This window comes from Phyllostomus hastatus, unplaced genomic scaffold (genome assembly GCF_019186645.2).
Source record: "Phyllostomus hastatus isolate PE091 unplaced genomic scaffold, TTU_PhHast_1.1 phas_contig_86, whole genome shotgun sequence".
NCBI classification, from domain to species: Eukaryota; Metazoa; Chordata; class Mammalia; order Chiroptera; family Phyllostomidae; genus Phyllostomus; species Phyllostomus hastatus.
This window is the reverse complement of record NW_025333977.1, coordinates 67,284,337-67,308,768: the sequence shown is the minus strand read 5'-3', so window position 1 is coordinate 67,308,768 and position 24,432 is coordinate 67,284,337. Positions and strand designations below refer to the sequence as shown.

Sequence of the window (24,432 nt, the reverse complement as noted above, 5' to 3'; positions counted from 1 at the left end):
CTTTATGTAGTAGGTGTCCTATAGGGCCAGTGTCACAACATCCCTGCTCACTTGAACTGGGTACTCTAGGTGTGTCCCTGTGTGGGCTATATGTACTAGATTGTCATTGAGACTAGACTGCCATTGGCACATCACTAGGAGGGACTAACCTGAAAAGCCCATCAGCTGGTGGGGACTGGATTCAACTACAGTGGATGAACTTCTGTGCAGGGTCTGATCCCACAGAGCAGGACTTGATTCAGTGGGGCTTTGGTGTTGGCTGAGTTGCCCCTTGAGTGTGTTGCTTGTGGAGTTGGTTGGGTGGTTCTCAACATGGTCTGAAACTCACCTCTAGGTGCACTGGCTCTGAGGCCTCTTGGGAGGCGCAAGGTCAGCCACCAGCTGTGCCCTGCTTGGGGCTACCTGGCTTGAGCTACAGAGCTATGTGCAGATGACTGCTGCTTATGCTATGCTTGGATGTGTCCAGAAAAGGCCAAGCTGTGAATCAAGGCTGACTGGTACTAGTGCCAGGTCTGAGGTAATGTAGCAAGTGATATGGGCCACATAGGGTGGATTTGTCCTGTTTGAGAGATTTTGGGAAAGTCCAGAAAATGAGCAAGAGAGGTCATTTATGTAGAAAATCCACTGGAACTTGCTTGGATGAGCACACAAGTTGGGTGGGGTGGGGTCTCAGGGAATCACTAGGGTGGGGTTAACAGCTTTGCCTGGTTGATAAAGTCTCAGATATGGTATCTGCCTACCAGCTTTGTGTGTGTGTTGGGGGGGTGCTCAGGAAAAGAACAATGGCCTCTGCTAGCACTCTGTCTGGAAGAAAGCTGCCCTTCCAGCCCTTTCCCTGAAGCTAGATAATTCTTTTCCTCTTCTTGTGTTCCTGGTGCCATTGGAGTTGCTGCCTGAGTGGCAGAGCTCAGAGGGACTCACTCAGAGGGAGTGAGTCCAAGTAAGTCTGTGTGCAGGCCCTTTAACAGGGATGCCTAGGACTTGGCAAGCCTCTGTCTTACTTAGCCACAATCTGATTTTTATAGCCTGGAGTTATGGGGAATTTTCTTCCTGGCACTGTAACCCTGGGCTAGGGGTTCTGATGTGGAGCTGGAACCCTTCACTCCTCAGGAGGAACCTACATCAGCAGCCTAGATATTCCTCCCAATTTTTAACCACCATACATGGGTGTGGGCCCAGCCTATAGTTCTGCATCTCTGCCCCTCCTATCAGCTTTTGTGTAGCTTCTTCTTTAAATCCCTAGTTGTAGGACTTCCATTCTTTTGTTCTGTAGTTTAGTTGTGATTTTGATGTGGCTGTGGGAGGTTCTAAGTACCTATGGAGACATCTTGATTGGAACTGGGCTTGGCTTCTTAATAATATGTATGACTGAGCTAGACAGTCCTCTCTATCTTCCAGATTTCTGACAGCTATTTGTTTCTTCAGTCCTCTGTGTATAATAATTTCCATATCTTTTTCATCTGTTTTCCTACAAAGAGTTCTCTAATGATCACAAATCATTGTTTCCTAAGCTTTGGAGATGAAGGTTTTTTAGGAAATGATTCTTCGGATATTCATTTCCTCAGGTACTGTTGATTCTCATCTCCATCTTATGCTGGAGATCTGCCACTGTCAATTCACCCAAGTAGTCCATTTCAAAGAAATTATGTGCCCTTCTGATATGACCATCCCAGACATAGACCATTAAGGTTTTGGATCTTTGTGTCTGTGATCCAAGCTGGTGTGAATAGTGTTTGCCTCTTAAGCAGTAATTGAAGATGATTCTTCCTTTCTTTGCATTTAACGCATGTTTTCTCTGGTTTAGTATAAAGCTCTGTTGCCCTTTCATTTCCATTGTTGTGGATTTGTTTTCTGGCATTTGGGCTCAAACTGAGAGATATTAATTTCTAAGACTGTAGCTTTTATACATTAGATTGCCAGAATTTCCTTTAAAAAACTTCATACTGACAGAGGTAAAAAAAACCCTGTCATTTTCTTTGCATGAATTAGTCCATCAAACACTTCCTCGTTTGATTTTTTCCTTTGAAATTAGGAAACCTAGTATTGGCACACCAATTTCATCCTATTCAGCTAATTATAATGGTCTATACATTTGGCTGATTTTGGTGGACTGCTATCACAGTTGTCTGTAAAATTAGAACTGTTTTATTGTGAGGAGTCATTTTGTTGTTTTTTCTAAATGTCACAGTCTCTTTCTTAGTGATGACTTTGGTTCATCTGACCAGGATTTTATTTTTCATTCTTCCAAGGTTTATATATTCACCACCTTTTTATTGAAAAAGAGGTATTTAAATCTTCATATTATAGCATTTTGATAACATTGCTATTTTTCTCACTTTTTTTTCATTATACTCAGGCCACTGAATTTACATTTGCCTAGAAGAAACTGTCATTTCCTTTATGTTTTCAGTGAGTTCTGTTTACACTATGATATGTAGCTTTTGAGGGACTAGTAGGTTTCATGATCCTCTATTTAAGGGTCTGCTGTTGTTTCCAAAGCTGCACTCCATTTTTAGCTTGGCTAAATCTTAAGACACAATTGAAGTAAAAATCATTCTTCATGTTGGACCTGGATCACTTGGGGTAGACTTAGTGTAAGATGCACTTTATGAAGCGTTGTATGTTAGCACAATGATACCTCCATCACCAGTGACCTGATGGACAGATAGTTCTGTGGTAGGTGTTCAAAGAATAAAGTTCTACTTTTAAAATTCAATAAATCAGAAACATTTTTCAATACAAGTCCTTTTACTCAGTGAATTAGTTATTATATGATTTTAAATGAAAACACTTAAATTTTTTCTCACTGAATAACTTTTTACAGTTAACTCTTTTACTTAAAAGAGACAAAAATGAGGGAAAATTCTGAGTATGTTCTACTAGCAGATTAAGTGTGATATCCAGGCAAATCTCATTTACTCACATTAAATTCCAGCACTGAAAGGCAGAATAGTGAATGATCTAAAATAATTTTCAGCTCACTTTTGTTAAAAATACTTATTCTTTAACCTGGACATGTCTCAGGATTTAAAAATTCATGTCAAAATGTCAAGCTAGTTTATAAACACTTGAATTAGGTAAAGGAAGAAGGTTGCTCTGATCTTTCCCCAACTTAAAATACACATGTAAATATGTCTCCCTCATGCTGCTCCATTATTTTCTATAACTGCTTCCTTGTTGGTTATAGACCATGCCTACTTAGACTGATAGGAGATTTGACTTTTCTCATATTTTATGTAGAATAGAGGAGGTTAAGAGTTGAAGCTTGGGAGAGGTCTTATGAATGCAAAGTAAATAGAACTAACATGTGACAGAACTATGATTATGTAGATTATGTGTTGTCAACATGAGGCTCTGTATTTCAACTAAGAAAGTACTTACATGGGATTGCTATGGTCAAATTCAAAAGCAAAATTTGCCCTGAATAATACAAAATAAACATAATTGAAAGTTAGGTTCAAGGAATCTTAATTTTTAGCAGATATTATGATAAACTGATTCTTTAATTTTATTTTGATTTTTATAATATAAGAGGAGTTATTCATTATAATTAAAATATCTGAACAGTAGCTGGCATTATATTTTAAATAAAACTTATCTCTTCTAATGGATAAGTGTGAGCCAGAATACATCTTTCAATGTACTTTTTAGGTAAATAAGACCTCATTTCCCTTCTTGAGAGCAAAGAAGCTTAACATTTCAGTGTAAGTTTAAGACTGGTGACTTAGCAATATTCAAAGGAGAGTCCCTGCTCTGCCACAGGATATACAGTAGTTGTCCATGTAAATGTGGGGCAGATTCAGAAAAGGAAGAGATTTCTTAGCATCTGCATTACAGCCACATCATGTAATCAAATGAGAATAATTGAAACTCAGAAAATTTCATGCAGATTATGTTACATCACTAACTGTATATGTATCATTAGGTGTGGTTCATAATCACTCAGCAATCTCCCCTGAATGCCTGGTATACTTTCATAGAATTGGCACAAAAAGCAAGGCCTCATCCTCATCTAGATCATGTTTATGAGAGTTTTTTTCCTTCTATCTTTAGCCCACAATGCATATTTCTTAGTTTTCATGTCATTACAAGTTCTTAAGGTCCCTTTGCAAAGGCTTGACATACATATATTTTAGTACAGGCTTACCAGGAAAATCTGCTACTAGTCTTGTAGCCTTCATGCTATTTTCGTGTTTGTACATCTATTGGTTTTATTATGCTTAACTGTATTTTTTTACTCTTGGTTTTCTCTCTGTATAGTCATTTATCCATTCTCAAGATTCCCTTTATGACAAAAATTCAGACACAGGCAACAGCATGGTGGCTACCAAAGGGAATGGGAGAGGGGGTAGTAAAAGGTAAAGAGGGTCAAATACATTGTGATGAAAGAAGATTTGACTGAAGTGGTGAGCACACAATGCAATATACAAATGATGTATCATAGAATTGTACATGTTAAGCCTATGCAATCTTATTAACCAATATCACCCCAATAAATTTAATTAAAAAACTCTTAAAAAAAGAATCCTTTTATTTCTGGTTATTGGCCCTCCAAGAAAAATGGCCTTATTCACTCCACAATAAGTGGGGCTGCATACATGCTGAATGACTAGGTCTTAGATCTGATGCAGGGTATGCAAAACACTCTTAAGCTGTAGGGAGAGATTTCTGTTTATGTGTAGTCATAAATTACATCATTTTATTTTCTTCAGTGTATTTTATAATGTAGATAATATGTTCATATATATTAATGTATACACGTTCTAAACAGAGTGCTCATGGGCTCAGCAGCATTTGACAGGGTAATCTATCTTGTCACATCATTGTCGGGTCTGGCCACTCTGGCTCCAATGGCCATCCTATCCATCTGCTACATGCTGACTGACCTGCTCAGGACAATAACCTGTTCTTGATTCACATTGCTCACTCCATCTTTCCAGCCTATTTTTTAACCAGTTCTTACTGCTCTTTTCTGTGATACATGGTTCTCTACATTGGTAAAGTCATCTTAATGGAAATGTCCATGTTGAGTACTCTTCTAAGAATTATTTTCTTGAAGATTATAAAATATAATCTTTATCCATGATGTTTTCTTATTTTTAAAGCCCTCCACAATCCTCCCTTTCCTCTTAACCCTTCTTAAACACAGATTATAAAACCATTTATAAATAATGAGGAAACAGAAATTATACTTACACAGCAAGAGAAAAAAAATCAAAATCATTTATGGTAAAAGATATGTTCTAACAAACATGAATGTAGAAAATGAAATCATACTTTCAAAAACATATATCAAGGGAGCTTGCTCTTTCAAGATATTTTTATATAAATGTTTTTATAAAACAAAGAATCATTTTCAAATAAATGGCTATTCTTTTTCAGTATTTTATTATTCAGGGTTTGCTTGAATTGAGATATATGTTCACTAGGCAGTTTTCTAACCCTGTCATTCATTTTAACAGAAAATAAAAAATTTAGTGCCTAAGTATATTTATATAAAGTCCAAAAAATTTTACACAGAATTTCATCAGAATGCCAGTGTTCAATCTAGCATTATGTTATGACTTTGAGACAGAGTACCTGTGACCTAAAGCCATATAGCCTTTCGGATCTATAGTGGTAATGCCCTAACGGGTCTCCTGGTAACCAGTCCTCCTGTGCTTCCTCCCTTCTGCTACCCTTCTGTCCCCTCTGCTTCTCACCCTTCCTGTCTTTTACCTTCCCCTCCTCTACCTTTCTTCATACTGTTTTTACTGATAGCTTCTAAGACGTACATGCATTTGATTCCCCTATTTAAATCAGTCCATGTCTGTCTCTTAATGCCTATAGAAAAACCTTGAAGTATCATCTAACTACCTTCACAATCTGGCCACTCCACTGCTCTTCACCCCCATTCCAAACTATTCACATTTCCATCACTGTGACCATTCACTCCTCCAAATTTCTGTACCTATTTATCTTTCTGTTTCCTGTACTCAGACCTTTCCCCCAATTCTCTGCTTAATGGAATCTTTTAATACTTTTTCAAATTTTATCTTTTTTGTGAAGACTTCTTCAGACTTGTGCATTTTTGCTACTTCCATATTTCTTTTTCAGACCGTTAGGACAACACTTAATGCAAGGAAGCACTGTCTGCACTGACACAGGGTAAACCCTTTGAAGGGAAGAGGTCTGTCAGTTTAAGCAGTGAATGTCCATGTTCATTATAAATTCAAGTAACTGGTGTATGATAGTTTGTACCCCAGGATCCTCTGAGCATTTAGGTATTTCTGATATTTTTTAAAAAATGTGCTTGGTGACATTATTCACCATTTAATTGATACCTATTAAATTCAGAGACATTTCTTAATTGAGACATAATATATAGCTTTTAAGAGATACTTTTTGGAGTGTTAATATACTGGTTACTTAATTTTATGTTTAATTCTGTAGTCAAACTTAAATTAAAATAGCACCATTCTAGGCCTCTCAGTCTCTATAATCATATAAGACAGAGAATATTCCTGGAATTTATAAGTCAAAACTGACCCAACCAAACATATATATACTTTAAAATTTTGATTACTCTGCCAATTTTATTAGTACCTTAAATTTAGTTATAAGCCTCCCTCTTTAAAAAGCAGTTGAAGGATTATTTAATAAGGGATTTCAAGTACATCTATATAAGCATAGAAAGAGCCTAGTAGTTATTTCCTATTAATTATTTCCTATCTTTATTTTTTTGTAGCTAGTATTTGTTGCCATTTTTATAAACATATGCTTTATAATACTTATATAACTTTAAACACTATTCTCCAAGGTTGTAAATAACATGCATAAGAGGAAAATCTTAGCTGCATTGTTTCATAACTTGAAAAGTTGCTTCAAGTTATACAGTTATAAAAATAAAAGAGAAGAAAATAAAGTTCTTAGAGAAAATAATTATGACCTTTCCAATTACAAATGGATTTAAAATACTGTTCATTTCTAAAGTATACAATTTATTTTCAGATTTGATAGACTTATTTTATGAAGCTTTTTGGTTAAATTAAAAGATCAATAGATAGTGTTACCTTATACATTAGACTCTAAGAGATTGACTTATTTTCATTAGAACCATATTTCTTTGTTAGAGAAATTAATGAAAATATCATTGATTCATTAATATGGAGCATTTCTGCAAAGCAAACATAGTAAGGGCATAACCTGTTTCATTCATAATATTAAACATGTATCCAGTATGAAGTAATTTTTTACAGTGAAGTTTCAAAAGATTCTCACAGAAAATGAAATAAAAGGGAACTAAATAATGGATTTCCCTTTTGTAAAGTAATGTGTAAGGCCAGAAAAAGAGAAGAGAATAAAATATCTAGAATAATTTTGCTGACTTATTTTTCATTGAAGCTATCAAATGAGCCACTGGTAAGGGGTTCATTTAAACATAACAGAATATAGTATGGTTATATAAGTTATTAGCTTTAAGATAACAGAAGAGAGACTTTGAGACTGAATTCCTTAAAACAATCACCAAAATGATGAATGGGATGACATGGTTTTAAGGCATTAAGAAATGCCTAAGTAATATATTCTCAACTTATGTTGAGGTCATATCACTTACGTGTGATAATTTGTTTCTAAAGTTTTAGCCTTTTATTCTGGCTCACATTTTCCCCAAGTATCATTCAAATAAAGGATTAGAGTGTACTTACCTGTCTACAGAGAAACCTATACACATTGTTCATTTTTAAGTATGATCAGATTATTCCATAACATTTGCTGTGAGGACAAAAATGTCATTTCATAACCACTGGCTCTTCACTATCACTGACTTAATTGACTGCACCATTCTTCAATGCACAGAACTCTATTTAAAGGAGATAATTACCAAAATATCAAAAATACCTCAGGCAAGGACAGATTTGTGTGAAGGTATGGATGTTATCATTACGTTAAAATAGCCCTGGCTGGTGTTGCTTGTGGACTCAGTGCTGGCCTGCAAATCAGGTGGTCGCCTGTTCGATTCCCAGGCAGGGCACATGCCTGGGCTGTGGGCCAGGTCCCCAGTGGGGGCCATGAGAGGCAACCACACATTGATGTTTCTCTCCCTCTCCTTCTCCCTCCTTTTACTTCTCTAAAAATAAATAAATAAAAATCTTTAAAAAACCTGATTATGTTAAAACAAAGTCCCATTACAATGGAAGAAATAAGACAGTTAAATATAAGAAGGTTTTGTCTTGTTTTAATCAGGCACTCAGATAAAATAAATATTTTTCAATTAAATAACGATGTTAAATCAGGAAAATGACAAATGAGAGCAGAAAATTAGGCAAACAAAAACAGAATTATTTTAGTGACATTAAAAACAATTAAAGCAAACAAACATACTATATTGGAAAAGAACAGGTAAACTTACAGTTGTTGTATAAGCAGCTTCTGGATCATCTTCCAGCACCCGGGACAGACCAAAATCAGAAACTTTGCATACTAAGTTGCTGTTGACCAATATATTCCTAGCTGCTAGATCCCGATGAACATAACCCATATCGGAAAGATACTTCATTCCTGATGCAATGCCTCGAAGCATACCAACCAGCTGGATGACTGTAAAGTGGCCGTCATGTTTCTGAAAGAGAATTCAAATGGTTTATATTGATTTATTTTAATGTAATGTGTGTGCATGCATGCTCACATGTGTGTGTGTGTAGTATTAAAGAAAGTCTGTGAACTTATTTTACTGGATTCAGTGAATGTAAGCATCAAATTTTCTGACCATTGACTATGTTCATAGCAAAATGAAAGAATCTGTTTGATTTAAAGGAAAGAAAACTCTAGATGGAAGTGATGAAGGATAACAAGTAAGGGCTAGAAGGGAACCAACCAATTAACTTCCAGAAAAAAATAATTACAAAAACTTTAAGAAGGAGGAAGTAAAGTCAAATAAGGTAATAGCAATGCTTATCAAGAAAATAGAATTCACTTTCCATAGTTGTGAGCTCTGAACCAGCCATACAGGTGGGCAGAAGGCCAGCAAAATCTAGGACCAGATGACAGATGTGTGATGACTGGAAATATGGTAAAAACACATCATTCAGGAAAAAGAAAAAATGATTGTATAAACAAGATACAAATTTAGGAAAGCTGCAGGAGAACAAAAAATCATGCAAATAGGAAATAACTACATTTTCTCATTCTTTCATTATATAGAAAGCAAATAGGAAGTTGTTGGCAAGTAACTTAAGACAGGTCTATTTTAGCTCCCAGTTGGAAAAATTAAATGAAATATGACTAACAGGCCAGGCACAGCATGGGTATATAGCAGTCAATCCCTTGATATTTATTCCTCTGACCACGATTTAAAAATAACAAATAATTTTTTAATAAAGTAAATGTATCCAATTGTCATCCACACAAGATGTGTACACTAATAAGACTAGATTCAAATATTACCCTAGAAATTAGAGAAAATGAAAATAAAAGAGTTTTAAGTTTGAGAGATAATATATATTGTTCTACTTAGTTATTTGAATACTGTTGTCTTTAATGGAGATACAGAGAAACAAGAAAGATTCTCAAGTTGGTTTTACACATCAGGTAATGTCTATTTATGAATGATATTAAAAATGAATATCAAGTAAGAGATTATAGGGCCATATTACCTTGTACGGTGTGGTAGAAGCATACATAAGAGTATCTCAAATTTTGCAAAGTTAAGCAGTTTTCATAGATATCTGACTTAAAGCTACAGAGCAGCTTAGAGACAGGGATGATTTGACTATATCACAGTGTCACAGTATCCTATAGAGTGATGATTCATTGGTTGGTCAAATGAATCCGCTTATACTACAAATGAGATACACTTTGTTTTACAATATCAACTTATCTCCCTGATAACTCTGTGATAACATCACCCAACTGAAGTGCAGAGTAAGGAAAAGAACCCTCCCTTAAAAGAAATATTCTATGGAGAGAGTATCCATTTAAGTAGGTTCTTCTGTATAATTAATGTATAAAAGATAACTTAGCAAAGAAAATCTTTGGTGTTATTAGCTCTTAATGCTTCCAATCCATCTTCTTAGACAGTGTACTATTAGATGAAATCTGCCTCTTTTATCATGTGCCCTACCTACTTCTTCTCTATTAGGAATCTCAAAGACTTTGAGTTGAGTTGAAAGCATAAATTCTTTTGGCCAAGAAAGGATTACACTAAATTTAAAGAGGTCATTCTTTTATCCATTAGAAAGTGAAGTTGCTTGGTGCCACGGTGTTGTCAATGCAGAATCCCTACATAGTAGGAAATGTTAATGGACCATCTGAAAACTAAGGAATGTGTCAGTTTTCTCACCTGTACTATGAGACTAGAATAAGTCAGAGTTGTAGTGAGAATCACATACAAAACACACAGTAGCCACTTATTTATTTTAATAATAATTATTTAATAAAACATTGTTGGTATTATAATTTTATGCAGTTTTTATAATATAATTTAATATTATATTTAGAAATAGTACATTTATAAATATAATATAATATAATATAATTAATATAATATATTAATTATATTATAATTATAATATAATTTTAATATGAGTCAGAAAATTTACTTTTCTGAAAAATCAATTGGCAACATAAACTCTATGTCATAAGAAATAGTTATTTAACAACAGGTTGAAATTTAATTTCCTATTTATTTTGAGGGTGGTACAAAGCCCCAAGTTATTTTTTAAAAACTATTTTAAAGCAGTTTAACAGTCATAACAGAATTAAGAGAGATTTTTCATATATGTTCTGCTCACACACATGCATAGCCTCCCCCATTATCAACATCTTGTAACATGGTGGTACATTTGTTACAATTGATGAACATGCACTGACACATCATCATCACCCACAAGTTACAATAGGCTTCATTCTTGGTGTTGAACATTCTATGAGGTTGGACAAATTTATAATGACATGCACCCACCATTACAATATCATGGAGAGTATTTTCACTGCCCTAAAATTCCTCTGTGTTCCACTTATTCATCACCCCCACGCCCAACCCTGGAAACCACTGATCTTTTTACAGTTTCCATAGTTTTACCTTTTCTAGAATGTTATATAGTTGGAATTATACAATATGTAGCCTTTTCAGATTGGCTTCTTTCACTTAGTAATATGCATTTAAGGTTTTTCTCACATAAACAAAAGGAAAGACAAAAATCACATGATCATATCAATAGATACAAAAACACATTTGATAAAGTACAGCACCCATTTATCATAAAAACAGTCAGGAAAGTGGGAGTAGATGGAGCATATCTCAACATAATAAAGGCCATATATGAGAGACCTGCAGCCAACGTCATACTCAATGAGCAAAAACTAAAAGCTTTCCTCTAATGTCAGGAACAAGACCAGGATGCCCTCTTCCATGATTTCTATTCAACATAGTACTGGAAGTTCTAGCCAGAAAAAGAAATGAATGGCATCCAAATTGGAAAGGAGGAAGCAAAACTCTCATTGTTTGCAGATGACATGATAGTGTACTTAGAAAACCCTATAGACTCCTCCAAAAAACTACTTGACCTAATAAGTGGATTTAGCAAAACAGCAGGATACAAAGTCAATATTCAGGAATCAAAGGCATTTTTGTACACCAACAAAGCAATGTCAGAAACAGAAATCAGGAAAAAAATTTCATTTGTCATAGCAACAAGAAAAATAAAGTGCCTAGGAAAAAACCTAACCAAGGAAGTAAAAGACCTGTACTCAGAAAACTATACAACACTGAAGAAATTAAAGAAGACACAAAATAAATGGAAGCTTATACTGTGTTCATAGATTGGAAGAATTAACATCATCAAAATATCCATACTATCCAAAGCAATTTATAGATTCAATACAATCCCTATTAAAATACTGACATATTTCACAGATATTAAATAAACATCTCAAAAATTTATATGGAACCATAAATGACCCAAATAGCCACAGCAATTCTGAGAAAGAAGAACAAAGTAGGAGGGATCATAATACCTGATGTTAAACTATATTACAGGGCCACTGTAATCAAAGCAGTCTGCTACTGGCATAAGAACAGACACATAGACCAATGGAACAGAATAGAGAGCCCAGAAGTAAACCCATGTCTCTATGGTCAATTAATTTTGACAAAGGGGACAGGAGCATAAAATAGAGTAAAGATAGCCTCTTCAACAAATGGTGTTGGGAGATCTGGACAGCTACATGCAAAAAAAATGAAACTCGAACACCAACTTACACCATACACCAAAATAAACTCAAGATGGATAAAAGACTTAAATATAAGTCATGATACCATAAAAGTCCTAGAGAAGAACATAGGCAAAAAAAATCTCAGATATTCCACACAACAATATTTTCACTGATATATCATGTAGAGGAAGGAACATAAAGGAAAGAATAAACAACTGGGACTTCATCAAAATAAAAAGCTTCTGCACAGCTAAAGAAAACATCAGCAAAATGAAAATGGAACCAACCATATGGGAAAATATATTTGCCAATGATACCTCAGACAAGGGTTTGATCTCCAAAATATATGAAGAACTCACATGACTACACTCTAGGAAGACAAACAACCCAATTAAAAAATAGGCAAAGAACCTGAACAGATGCTTCTTCAAGGAGGACATACAGAGGGCCCAGAGACATATGAAAGGATGCTTAGCATCACTAGCCATCAGAGAGATGCAAATTAAAATCACACTGAGACCTGGCCAGTGTGGCTCAGTGGATTGAGGTCTGGGAGCCAAAAGCATTGCCGGGTTCAATTCCCAGTCAGGGCACATGCCTGGGTTGCAGGCCAGATCTCTAGTTGGGGACCTGTGAGAGGCAACCACACATTGAGGTTTCTTTCCCTCTCTTTATTTCTCTCTTCTCCTCTCTCTAAAAATAAATAAATAAAATCTTAAAAAAAAACCCACACTGAAACACGCTTCACACTGGTCAGAGTGGCCATTAAAAATAAATCAAGAAACAGTAAGTGCTGGTGAGGTTGTGGAGAAAAGGGAACCCTAGTACACTGTTGGTGGGAATGCAGATTGGTCCAGTCACTATGGAAAACAGTATGGAATTTCCTCAGAAAACTAAAAATGGAACTGCCTTTTGATCCAGCAGTTCCATTGCTGGGATTATACCCTAAGAACCCTGAAACTCCAATTCAAAAAAACCTATGCACCCCAATGTTCACAGCAGCACAAATTACAATAGCCGAATGCTGGAAACAGTCTAAGTGCCCATCAGTAAATGAGTGGAACAAAAAGCTGTGGTACATTTACACAATGGAATACTACACAGTGGAAAGAAAGAAGAAGCTCCTGCCCTTCCCCACAGCATGGATGGAACTGGAGAACATTATGCTAAGTGAAATAAGTGAGTCAGTGAAAGGCAAATACCATATGATCTCACCTTTAAACTGGAACCTAATCAACGAAAGAAACAAGCAAGCAAAATATAACCAAAGTCATTGAAATAAAGAACATACTGACAGTAACCAGAGAGGAGGTAGGAGGGGATACCAGAGGAAAGAAGGGGAAGGGTTGTCAAGGAACATGTATAAAGGACCCATGGACAAGGACAATGAGGGGAAGGACAATGGGTGGGAAGTAGGGAACACAGTGGCTGGAAAATGGAGACAACTATACTTGAACAGCAATAAAAAAAGTTTTTCTATGTCTCCTCATGGCTTGATTGCTCATTCCTTTTTAGTGCTGAATCTGATTAATATTCCATTGTCTGGATATACTAAAATTTATTTACCCATTCCTCTTCTGAAGGACATGTTGGTTGCTTCCAAGTTTTGGCAATTATAAATAAAGCTTCTATAAGTGTATATGGTTATGACATATTTATGGCTGCAGGCTTTATACTCATATGTTTTCAACTTCTTTAGGTAAATGCCAAAGAGGCCAATAGCTGGACTGTAGGGTAAGAGAATGTTAGGTTTGTAAGAAACTGCTAAACTATCTTCCAAAGTGCCTGCACCATTCTAAATTTCCACCAGCAGTGAAGGAGGGTTTCTGTTGCTCCACATCCATCCAGCATTTGGGTCAGAGTTACTGATTTTGACCGTTCTAATAAATGCATAGTGTTGTCTCATTTTAATTTGCATTTCTCTGATGACATATGACGTAGAGCCTCTTTTCAGGCACTTTTTGGCCATCTGTATATCTTATTTTGTGAGGTGTCTATTAAGGTCTTTGGTTCATTTCTTAATCAAATTGTTTTCTTATTTTGAGTTTTAAGTGTTCTTTGTATATTTTGGATAACTATCTTTTACTAGATGTGTCTTTTGCAAATATTTTATCCTTGTCTGTGTTTTGTCTTCTCATTTTTTTCACACTGTCTTTGCAGAGAAGTTTTAAATTTTAATGACATTCAACTTACTCTTTCTTTCTTGAATTGTGCCTTTGCTGTTTTATCTAAAAAGTCATTGCCATATCCAATGTCATCTAAGTTTTCTCTCATGTTATCTTCCAGAAGTTTTAGGCTTTTGCCTTTTACATTTAGGTCTGTAATCCATTTTGAGTTAACTTTTGTGAAGAAAGTAAGGTTCTGTGTCTAGATTAATTGTTTTGCATGTACAAAGGTATTTATTATCTTTTTATATAACTAAAACATTTAATTACATATATACTATTTTTAAATCAATAGTTACTTTACTTTTTTATTGTTGTTCAAGTACAAATGTATAGATTCAGTTTTTTGCATGTGGATGTCTAGTTGATCCAGCATGACTGTTGAAAAGGCAAAATTTTGCTCCATGGTATTACCCTTGCTCCTTTGTCAAAAGCCAGTTGACTATGTTTAGTAGAGGGTCTCTATTCTGTTACAGTGATCTACTTGTTTATTCTTTCACCCATACCACACTGTCTTAATTACTGTAGCTTTATAATAAGCCTTGAAGTCATGTAGTGTCACTCCTCCAACTTTGTTCTTCTTCAATACTCTGTTAGCCATTCTCAGTCTTTGCTTCTACACATAAACTTTACAATCAATCTGTTGATATCCACAAAATAACTTACTGAGATTTTGATTGGGATTGCATTAAAATTATACACCATATAGGAAGAACCAACATTTTCATAGTATTGAGTCTCTCCATCCATAAACATGAACATCTCTCCATATATTTAGTTTTTGCATTTTATTTATCAGAGTTTTCTCATTTTCCTAATAAATATCTTGTACATATATTGTTAGATTTATACATAAGTATTTCATTTTGGGGGGTGCTAATGTAAATAGTATTGTAGTTTTAATTTGAAATTCCACTTGTTCATTGCTGGTATATAAAAAAGCAATGGATTTTTAATGTTAACTTTGTTTCTTTCAACCTCACTATAAATGCTTATTAGTGTAGTTTTTTTTTTTTTTGGTCAAAATTTTTCAGATTTTCTACATGTCACCTGTGAATAATGACAGTTTTATTTTTTCCTCCCCAGTTGTATGCTTTCCCCTGCCCCATCCTGTCTTACGGCATTAACTAGTACTTCCAGTATGACATTGAGAAGCAGTGGGAGTGGACATCCTTGCCTTATTCCTTACTTTAGTGGGACAACTTCACGTTTCTCACCAATAAGTATGATGTTAGCTGTAGGTTTTATGTAGATAGCCTCTATCAAGTTTAGGAAGTTACCCTGGATTCCTAGTTTACTGAGAGTTTTTAGCATGAATTGGTATTGAACTTTGTCAAATGCTTTTTATATAATCAGGTCATTTTTCTTTTTAGCTATTTAATACAATTGACATTAATTGAATTTAGAAAGTTGAACCAGTTTTGCATGCCAGGGTTAATATCACTTGGTTGTGGGGTATAATTCTTTTATACAATATTGGCTTCAATTTGCTAACATTTTATTCAAAGTTATTTTTAACAGCTTTATTAAGATATATACCATATAATTTATGCTTTAAAAATTTTAATTATAGTTTAAATATTATTTTGCATTAGTTTCAAGTATACAGCTTAGTATTTAGACAACCACATACTTTACAAAGTGTTCCCTCTGATATTTCTACTACCCACCTGACACCATACACAGTTATTATAAAATTATTGACTATATTCCCTATGCTGCACTTTACATCCCATGACTGTTTTGTAACTACTGACCTGTACTTCTCAAGTACTGATACTTATACTTCACCTTTTCACCCAATTTATACTTTTATAGTAAATTTAATCATTTTCCTGTATTCACAGAGTTGTGTAACAATCACCATAATAAGTTTTAAGACCTTTTCATCATTCCTTAAAGAAACTGAATACTCACAGGCAGTCATTCCACATTCTCCCCTAATCCCCCCACCAGCCCTAGGCAATGATTAATCTACTTTCTATCTCTATGAATTTGTCTATTTTGGGTATCCAAATGAATATGAATGGAATCATACAATGTGTTTTTTGTGACTGTCTTTCATTTAGTATAATTTCAAGGTTCATTTATGTCATAATATGTAGCAGCAGTATTTGACTATTTTTACTGACAAGTAACATTCTATTCATTTTATTTATCCATTCATCGTTTGATAGATATTAGAGTTACTCCCACTCTTTGGCTATCATGCAAGATTTTTTTTGTTACATATTTGACTTACTTTGTGACAACATTTAAGTTCTAATCTTTTAGCAAATTTTAATTATATAATAGTATTATCAACTACATATGCTAGATCCTCAGAATTTATTCATCTTATAACTGAATATTTGAACCTTTTTAAAAACCTCTCCCTATTTCCCCTACTCACCCTATCCAGGGCAACTACTTTTCTATTCTTTGTTTTTGAGTCCAATTTTTCTTCTTCCCTCTCTCCCTCTTCCTCCTCCTCCCTCTCTTTGTCTCTTTCTCTTCCCTTCTTTTTTTCTTTTAGATTCAACATAGAAGTCATACCATGCAGTAATTGCTTTTCTGTTTTCTGTATGGGCTGTACCAGTTCATATTTCCACCTACAGTGTACAAAGGTTCCCTTTTCTCCACATCCTCACCACCATTTTTCCTTTTTTCCTTTTGGTAATAGCTACCCTACAGGTGGGAGGTGATATCTCATTATGGTTTTAATTTGCATTTTCCTGATGGTTAGTGGTGTTACGTATCTTTTCATTTACTTGTTGACCATTTATATGTCTTGTTTCTTAAAAATTTTTATTCATATCCATTGTCCACTTAAAAATTGAATTGTTTTTTTTTTTTGCTCTTGAGTGATAAGAGTTCCTTGTATATTTTGAATATTAGCCCCTTATCAAATATACGGTTTGCAAACATTTTCTCCCATCCATAGGTTGCCTTTTCAATTTTTTTTTTGCTGGCAGAAGCTTTTTAATTTGTTATAATCACATTTTTTATTTTTCATTTTGTTGTCTTTGTTTTTGTTATCAAGTTCCCAAAATCATTACTAAAAATAATGTCAAGGAGTTTATCTCATATTTTCACCTAGGAGTTTCATGGTTTTAGGTTTTATGTTCAAGTTTTTTATCCATTTTGTGTATGGTGAAAGATAGGGGTTTAGTTTCATACTTTTGCATGTGGCTGTCCAGTTTTCTTACTACCATTTACTGAAGAGACTACTCTTTCTCTGTTGTATATTTTGTGCTTCTTTTATTAAATTAATTGACTACGTATGCATGGGTTTATTTCTAGGGTACCTATTTTGTTCTATTGTTCTATTGTGTTTGTTTTTATGCCAGTACTATCCTGTCTTAATTACTATAGTTTTGTAACACAATTTGAAATCAGAAAGTGTGATGCTTCCAGCTTTTAAAATTTTTTCAAGATTGTTTTGGTTATTTGGGGTCTTTTGTAATTCCAAAGTCTAGGATTAATTTTTCTATTTTTTGTAAAATATGCCATTGGAATTTTGAAAGGGGTTGCATTGAATGTGTAGATTGCTTTTGCATAGTATGAACATTTTATATTAACTGTAGGGGCCTGGTTTGTTTTGATCTGGTAAATGTGACTCAGCTCTGTGTGGAAAACCTACAGAAGCGAAGTGGTGGGCAGGAGCTAGACCTTCAAACCGAGCTTTCCTGTGGGAATCAGGTCTAGAAAATGCATACTGACTGTTATGGCTTGCTCTTGCTAAAACTCCATCACTCTGGTCTAAAACAACAAATGTGTATTGTCTACCTTCAAGGTAATTCCCAAAGCCTGTGTGAATTTTCCCAAGGACAGCTAATCAGCTCGCCACCATTCCCCTCTGCATATTATTTTTATTTCCTTGAATGTACCTAAAATGTAAACAATATTCTATGTAATAGATAATAAATCTTTCTTTGATGTAAGACCTGAGAAAAACAATAAAAGCCTGTCTAGGCAAGGGATGATGTGCTCTCCTCTTGAGCGAGTAGCCATGCCATCCCCTTTTTCTCCACAAGATTGGTGTCTCCTGTGCTTTTATTTTCTCTTTCAGGTACAACAGGCGGATTCTGCTGGCAGGAGTCCTCCACATCTGGTGCCCACGAACAGGGACCCAGAGCCTATGAGCAGTCATTGTGGCCAACACACCATCATGGTTGGAATGAGCACAACAGCCCAGGTAAGGGCCGACGACACCGAGTGCTTTTCGGTAAGGTTGTAGGGCGTGTCGTATTTCAGGGATAAAGGGGTATTTTTCCAAGGTCGCCCTCTCTTGTGACTGAACTCTCTTTAGTAAGCAGAAGCCTTGCTCTCTCTCCTTCTGGCAATCGCCACACCTTGCGGGCACCAGTCGAGCATTTAAGAGCCCCAAGGGGCGCTTGTCACAACAAAGCCACCAGTGACAAGATGAGTTGGACATGGGCCAGGAAAGAACACTAGGTTTTCTGCCAACTGCAAGCAAAAGCCCATGCAATGAGAGGCACTCTGTAAAAAACATTCATAAACCCATCCCTGCGGCACAATCCCCAATCAGGATTTAGGCTTGGGAGAGAGAGCAATGAATTTTCCTTTCAGTTAGCTTTTTTTCTTACCAGCGCCTCTGCGCACTCTTTCTTTAAAAGCTGCCTTTTGCAGCCCTTTTGATTCTGCCTTTTCCCTCCGCCCGCCTGTAAACAAAAAAGCAGATAGTAAAATGAATGTTTTGGTTTAAACCAGACTCTGAAGATTGCTTTGAGAACTGAGTTACAGGGTTGTTTATGAGTGCCTCAGCTTCTTGGTGAAGCACGGAAGGTAAGAGGTATTCCTCCCTCCGGCTTGAGATCTCAAGCGTTCCTACGTGAGTAGGGGCTTTGCGGAGGTGTCTTGGGGTCAATCCCTGAGTTGTGCAAGGGCCTCACAGGGAATTCCAATCACAATAATTTAACTCTTAGCTTGGTCAGGTAGTGCGATATAAAGGTTGGTCACCTGGCGCTTGGGGCCCTACTCACAGTGTTAGACTCATGGGAGAAACCTGAAACCCATAAGGGGGTTAGGGTACCCTGGATATGAGGCAGCCCTCCTCGACTGTCTCCCACCAACAATACATTTTTGACCCACTACACTGTACTCCCCAATAGCTAATTAGCTAGGGTTTAGCACAGGCTGCAGAGTCTGAAAGGGCAGAAATCGAAAGTAAAAACAGAACTTTTTAACAACAAAAATGGGGTCTCTAAAGAACAAGAGCAATGTTTTATGCTAATTTAGCAGTTTTTTAAAGCTGCTAGATGTCTCCCTGATAAGGAATCTTTAGACTTAGTTATTTAGGAAAAAGTTGGGCAGAAGTTGAAACAGCACCAGGTGGTGTGAGATAAAGGCTAGTGTCTCACTTCCTCCTTTAGAAGATTTAATTTGAAAACACTGGTTTGCTTGAATTTTATTTTTTATTTCTGTTTTAAAAGTAATGTCTCAGTCTCAAAATGTTTTAGTAAATAGAACGAGATCTTTAATGTTACATCATAAGAATTCTACTCAGAAAGAATTTAAATTGATTATTTAAAAAAAGAAAAAGAAAAAGATCTCATTTCCCTCAGACAGTAAAAAGCTCAGGAAGAAAAACAGTGAAAAAATGTTCACTTTTAACCATTTTTAAATCCTCTCTCTGAAGACCCAGGGACTGCTTCAGTCCTGGGAACAAACTATGTCAAGCTTAGCATCCTCCTTCCCTCTTCTCCGGCCTCCCTAAAATTTTCAAGGGCACTAGATAATGAAACAGCTCACTTTTGAGCACATTCCAGGGATGCAGTAATCATCAAAAATAAAAAAAAAGTAAATATATTTGCCAGTAGAGAAAAAACGGTTTCTAAATGTTGTGGATGTGTCCATAAATTTGTCAATCTAAATCATGCTATAAGTTGGATGGGATGTGTGACGTGTTAAAGAAATATTAAGAATCCTCGTTTAGGCTGGAGTCTGCCGCAATTAAGTCTTCTAACTCATGAGCACAGAGTATCTTTCCATTATTTGTATCCTCTTCAATTTTTTAAATCAATGTCTTACAGTTTTTAGTGTAAAGATTTTCTTCCTTCTTGGGTAAATTTATTCCTAAGCATTTTATTCTTTTTTGATAAAACTGTACATGGCATTGTTTTCTTCATTTCTCTTTCTGATAGTTTGTTGTTAGTGTATAGAAATGCAATTGATTATTGTATATTGATTTTATATCCTGCAAATGTATTGACTTTATTTATTACTAACAGTTTTTTTGGTGGAGTCTTTAGGGTTTTCTATATATAATATCATGTTATCTATACATAGAGTTTTACTGCTTTCTTTCTGATTAGGATACCTTTTAATTCTTTTTCTTGTCTAATTGCTCTGGCTAGGTCTTTCAGTATTATATTGAACAAAAGTGGTGAGAATGGGTATCTTTGTCTTATTCTTAATTTTGGAGGAAAAGCTTTCAGCTTATCACAGTTGAGTATGATGTTCACTGTGGGCTTGTCATTTATGACCTTTATTTTGTTGAATATGTTCCCTCTATAGCCATGTTGTTGAGTTTTTAAATCATAAATGGATATTGAATTTTGTCAATTGCCTTTCCGTATCTATTGTGATGATTGTATGATTATAATACTTCATTTTGTTAATGTGGTGAATCATATGAACTGATTAATGGATGTTGAACCACCTTTGCACTCCTGGAATAACTTCCACTTGATCAAGGTGTATGATCCTTTTAATGTATTGCTGAATTTGGTTTGCTAATATTTTGTTGAGAATTTTTTCATCTATGTTCATCAGGGATACTGGCTTGTAGTTTTTGTTTCTCGTATTATCCTTGTCTAGCTTTGTTATCTGGCTTTGTAAAATAAGTTTGGGAGCATTCCCTCCTCCTCTATTTCATATAAGTTAAAATTATTTTAACTGCTCTTATTACCAATATTTGAAAAAGCTTGTATTAATTGCTTTATTATCAGTGACATAGCAATCACAGTTCTAATAACAATAAGTAGCATTATAAAATGAGCTTTTAGTGTTTAAAAAATATAAACAACTTTTTCTATGTTATTTCATGGAGCTATACAATGTAGTATATTTATTTTTAGTTCACATGACCACAATCTCTTCAGAGTTGGTTCAGAATGTGGAAAAGGGGCTCGGCTCTCATACTCCCACATCAATCAATCATTGATTCAGGCTGCCCCTGTAAAAGTGTTATGGCCTTGGTTGAGGTAGCTTTCTCAAGCCAAGGGCATTTTCCAGAGAGACACTGAGGTAAGATCCACCAGCTTCCAAAATTCTAGAGCTTATAGAAATAAGGGAGTTGATCCTGAGAGTTGTTCCCAAGAAAGTTCCTTCATGAAAATCTCTAAAGAATCTGCTTCCCATGGAACATAATCTGTCTATAGATAGATACAGAAAATCTCTTTATCTATCATCTATCTATCTATCTATCTATCTATCTATGTATCATCTATAAAATGTGGGCTTGATGAAAGAGAAGCTCCCAAAATAGTTCTATATATTTTTTGGAAACTTATACCTCAATTGTTGTCACATTATTCTAGGGAAAAAATAGCTAATGTTCTTTAAATACTACAAACCAGTCACAATTATTTGCTCTTTAATGGTATTATCTCATTTAATCCTTGTAACAACACTGTGATACGTATAAGTGTAGTTTTTATCTTCATCTTATAGATAATCAAACTGAAGCACAACAAGATTTAAAAACTTAGTACTTATAAAGTCAGGATTTGAATCCAGGCAATCTAATTCCAGAGCCTATATTCTTATTAACTGGAGTTGTCTGAAAAAGAGTTAAACCAAACTTTGCCGTCAAAACCCAGTCTAGGCTGGTTTGGGAAGCATAATTTGGCTTAATAAAGCAAGGTATAAAAGGGCTCTGAGACTATTAAACCAAAAATAAAGAAATAAACAAATAAGAACATTCCAGGTAAACCAAAATTATGATTTATTTATCTATGTCTGGTTGAGAGGTGCAGTCTCATTTATTCATACTTGAGTTATGGCACAAATCTTTTCTCCACCGATGATGCAACTCTCTCCTTCAAACAAAATCTATATTTTTCCTTCTAGTCCTTGACAACAGAGCCTCCTCAAATGTGGTTTAGGACATATTGGTTTTCTTGAATATGGTGGATGGTTAATAAAAGGTGATTGAATTAAATAGTTTTTGATACTATTTTGTAGGGCACCAGTTGCTATTGCTATATTCTTCCTATTGTGTTGTATAAAAAAGACTATTTTCTTAAGGTTGGATATGTGTTTTTTCCTTTTTAGAGAGCAATTCTATCACAGCATCCACTATACAGCTATGTCTTGTGTCAGCACTTGATAAATATTAATTCATATTGAATTGAATTGTTTATGAGAGGAGGAGAAAAATGTGAGAGTACTGAGATTTAATATCTTTGGGCTTCCTACTAGAGATTAATCAAAAAGAAACTATGAATTTTTTAATGACATATGGTTATTTTCCCAGGAAGGCAGATTTGAAAGAAAGAGAGTGAATGTGGCATATTTACACTGCATCTCAGAGCTTAGTACCAAGAATTCAGTTTGTCTTCATTCTTTTTCCTCGCTTCTCAACCTGACTGCAGAGAAACCTGGAGCTTAACCTCTAAATGACAGAGAGGATGAGGCTGATTGGAAGGTGTTTTCTGAAGGTTATATATAATGATGTGTGCTACTTTGAAAACTGCAGAGCTGTACCAGACCCTCTCTCTCTAAGACCCTAGAGCACAGCATGTGTCAGATCTGAGCAGTCACTGGCACGCCACATTGTCTCCACAGTAATGCAAGCTCTTGACCATGGTTGTCAAGGCTACGCCTTCTAAGTTGTACCCCATGGACACTTTAAGCCTCTTTGTATCCATTCATCTTAGGCTGACCTCAAGTACTCAGCCTGTACTTAGGACAAATGTAGTATTTGAATGCTGTGCTGTCTTGATGTCATCACATTATTGTCTAACAACATTGAAAAGGCATACATATGTTTTTCAACATAATAAATGTACTTAACAAATACATTCTATGAAATACAAATATCACCCTGCCACTCATTCATTTAAAACCCTTCAATGACTGAATAAAGTACAGTATTCAATACAAAGTTATGACCCTTGCTCCTGTCTCTAGTTTTATAACCTTGTTCTGATTTAGTTTTTTTTGTATTTACTTCACACCTACAACTATTTCATATTTAATGTACTTTCCTTATATAGTTTCCTCTTCCAGGAATACTCTTCTAGTCTTCTGTCACTGGAGTTTTTCGTGATAAGTATCATCTCTTTTAGGAGGTCCTTGCTGAATCCCCATGTCCTTTCCTTCAACAGTACTCTTTGAGCATCTACTACAGACCAGTTATTGCTTAAATTGCTGGAGTCAAAGTGGGAAGCAAATGGAAAGGTATCTGCTCCATTTGTATTTATGTTTAATTAGAGGTAGGGAGACAGAAAAGAAATAGATAAAAAAAATAAATGAGATACTTTCAAATAAAGAGAAACTATAAAATAAAAAATAAATAAAATGTGTATGAAAGGGAATGAATGACATGTTGGAGCCTGTGATTAGTTTCTAGCATGTACAAATGACTTAAGTCAGGAATGAGTTTGGTATGCTGAAGAAATGAAAGCCAATGAGGCCAGAACTTGTTGAGAAAGAGAGAGAGAGAGAGAGAAAGAGAGAGAGAGAAGAGGTAGGCAGAGGCAAAATGAGGTAGGGCCTTGTAAGTCAAGGTGAAGAGTTTGAAATCTATTCTAAAAGTAATGAGAAGTTAGAGAAGAACTTTAGTTGGGGAGTGATATATATACTCTGACTTGTATATGGAGAATGGAAGCAGAGAGATCAATTTGGAAGCTATTAGAGTCACACAGGAGAGAGAAACTGGTGGCTTAAATAGCGTTTGATATCTGTTTTAGGGGCAATAGCAGTAAGACCTGCAATAGACTGGATGAAGGGGGAGATGGGTCAGGAAAGTGGAGAAATAAAGATGGACCAAGTTCCTCTCTTTAGCGCCTTCAAAGCATCCTGTCTACACCAACATTGGCTAAAACCACATGTGTATGTGTCT

The 24,432-nt window shown here is 35.3% G+C and overlaps 1 protein-coding gene across 1 annotated transcript in view; it reads right to left on the bottom strand.

The window, feature by feature from the left end:
* Positions 1 to 24,432, bottom strand: part of LOC123826934 (ephrin type-A receptor 6) — a 912,013-nt gene that overhangs the window by 115,954 nt on the left and 771,627 nt on the right. The window contains exon 14 of the mRNA XM_045851150.1: positions 8,393 to 8,602. Within this exon, the coding sequence (XP_045707106.1) occupies positions 8,393 to 8,602 (210 nt within the window). The remainder of the gene's footprint in view (positions 1 to 8,392; positions 8,603 to 24,432) is intronic.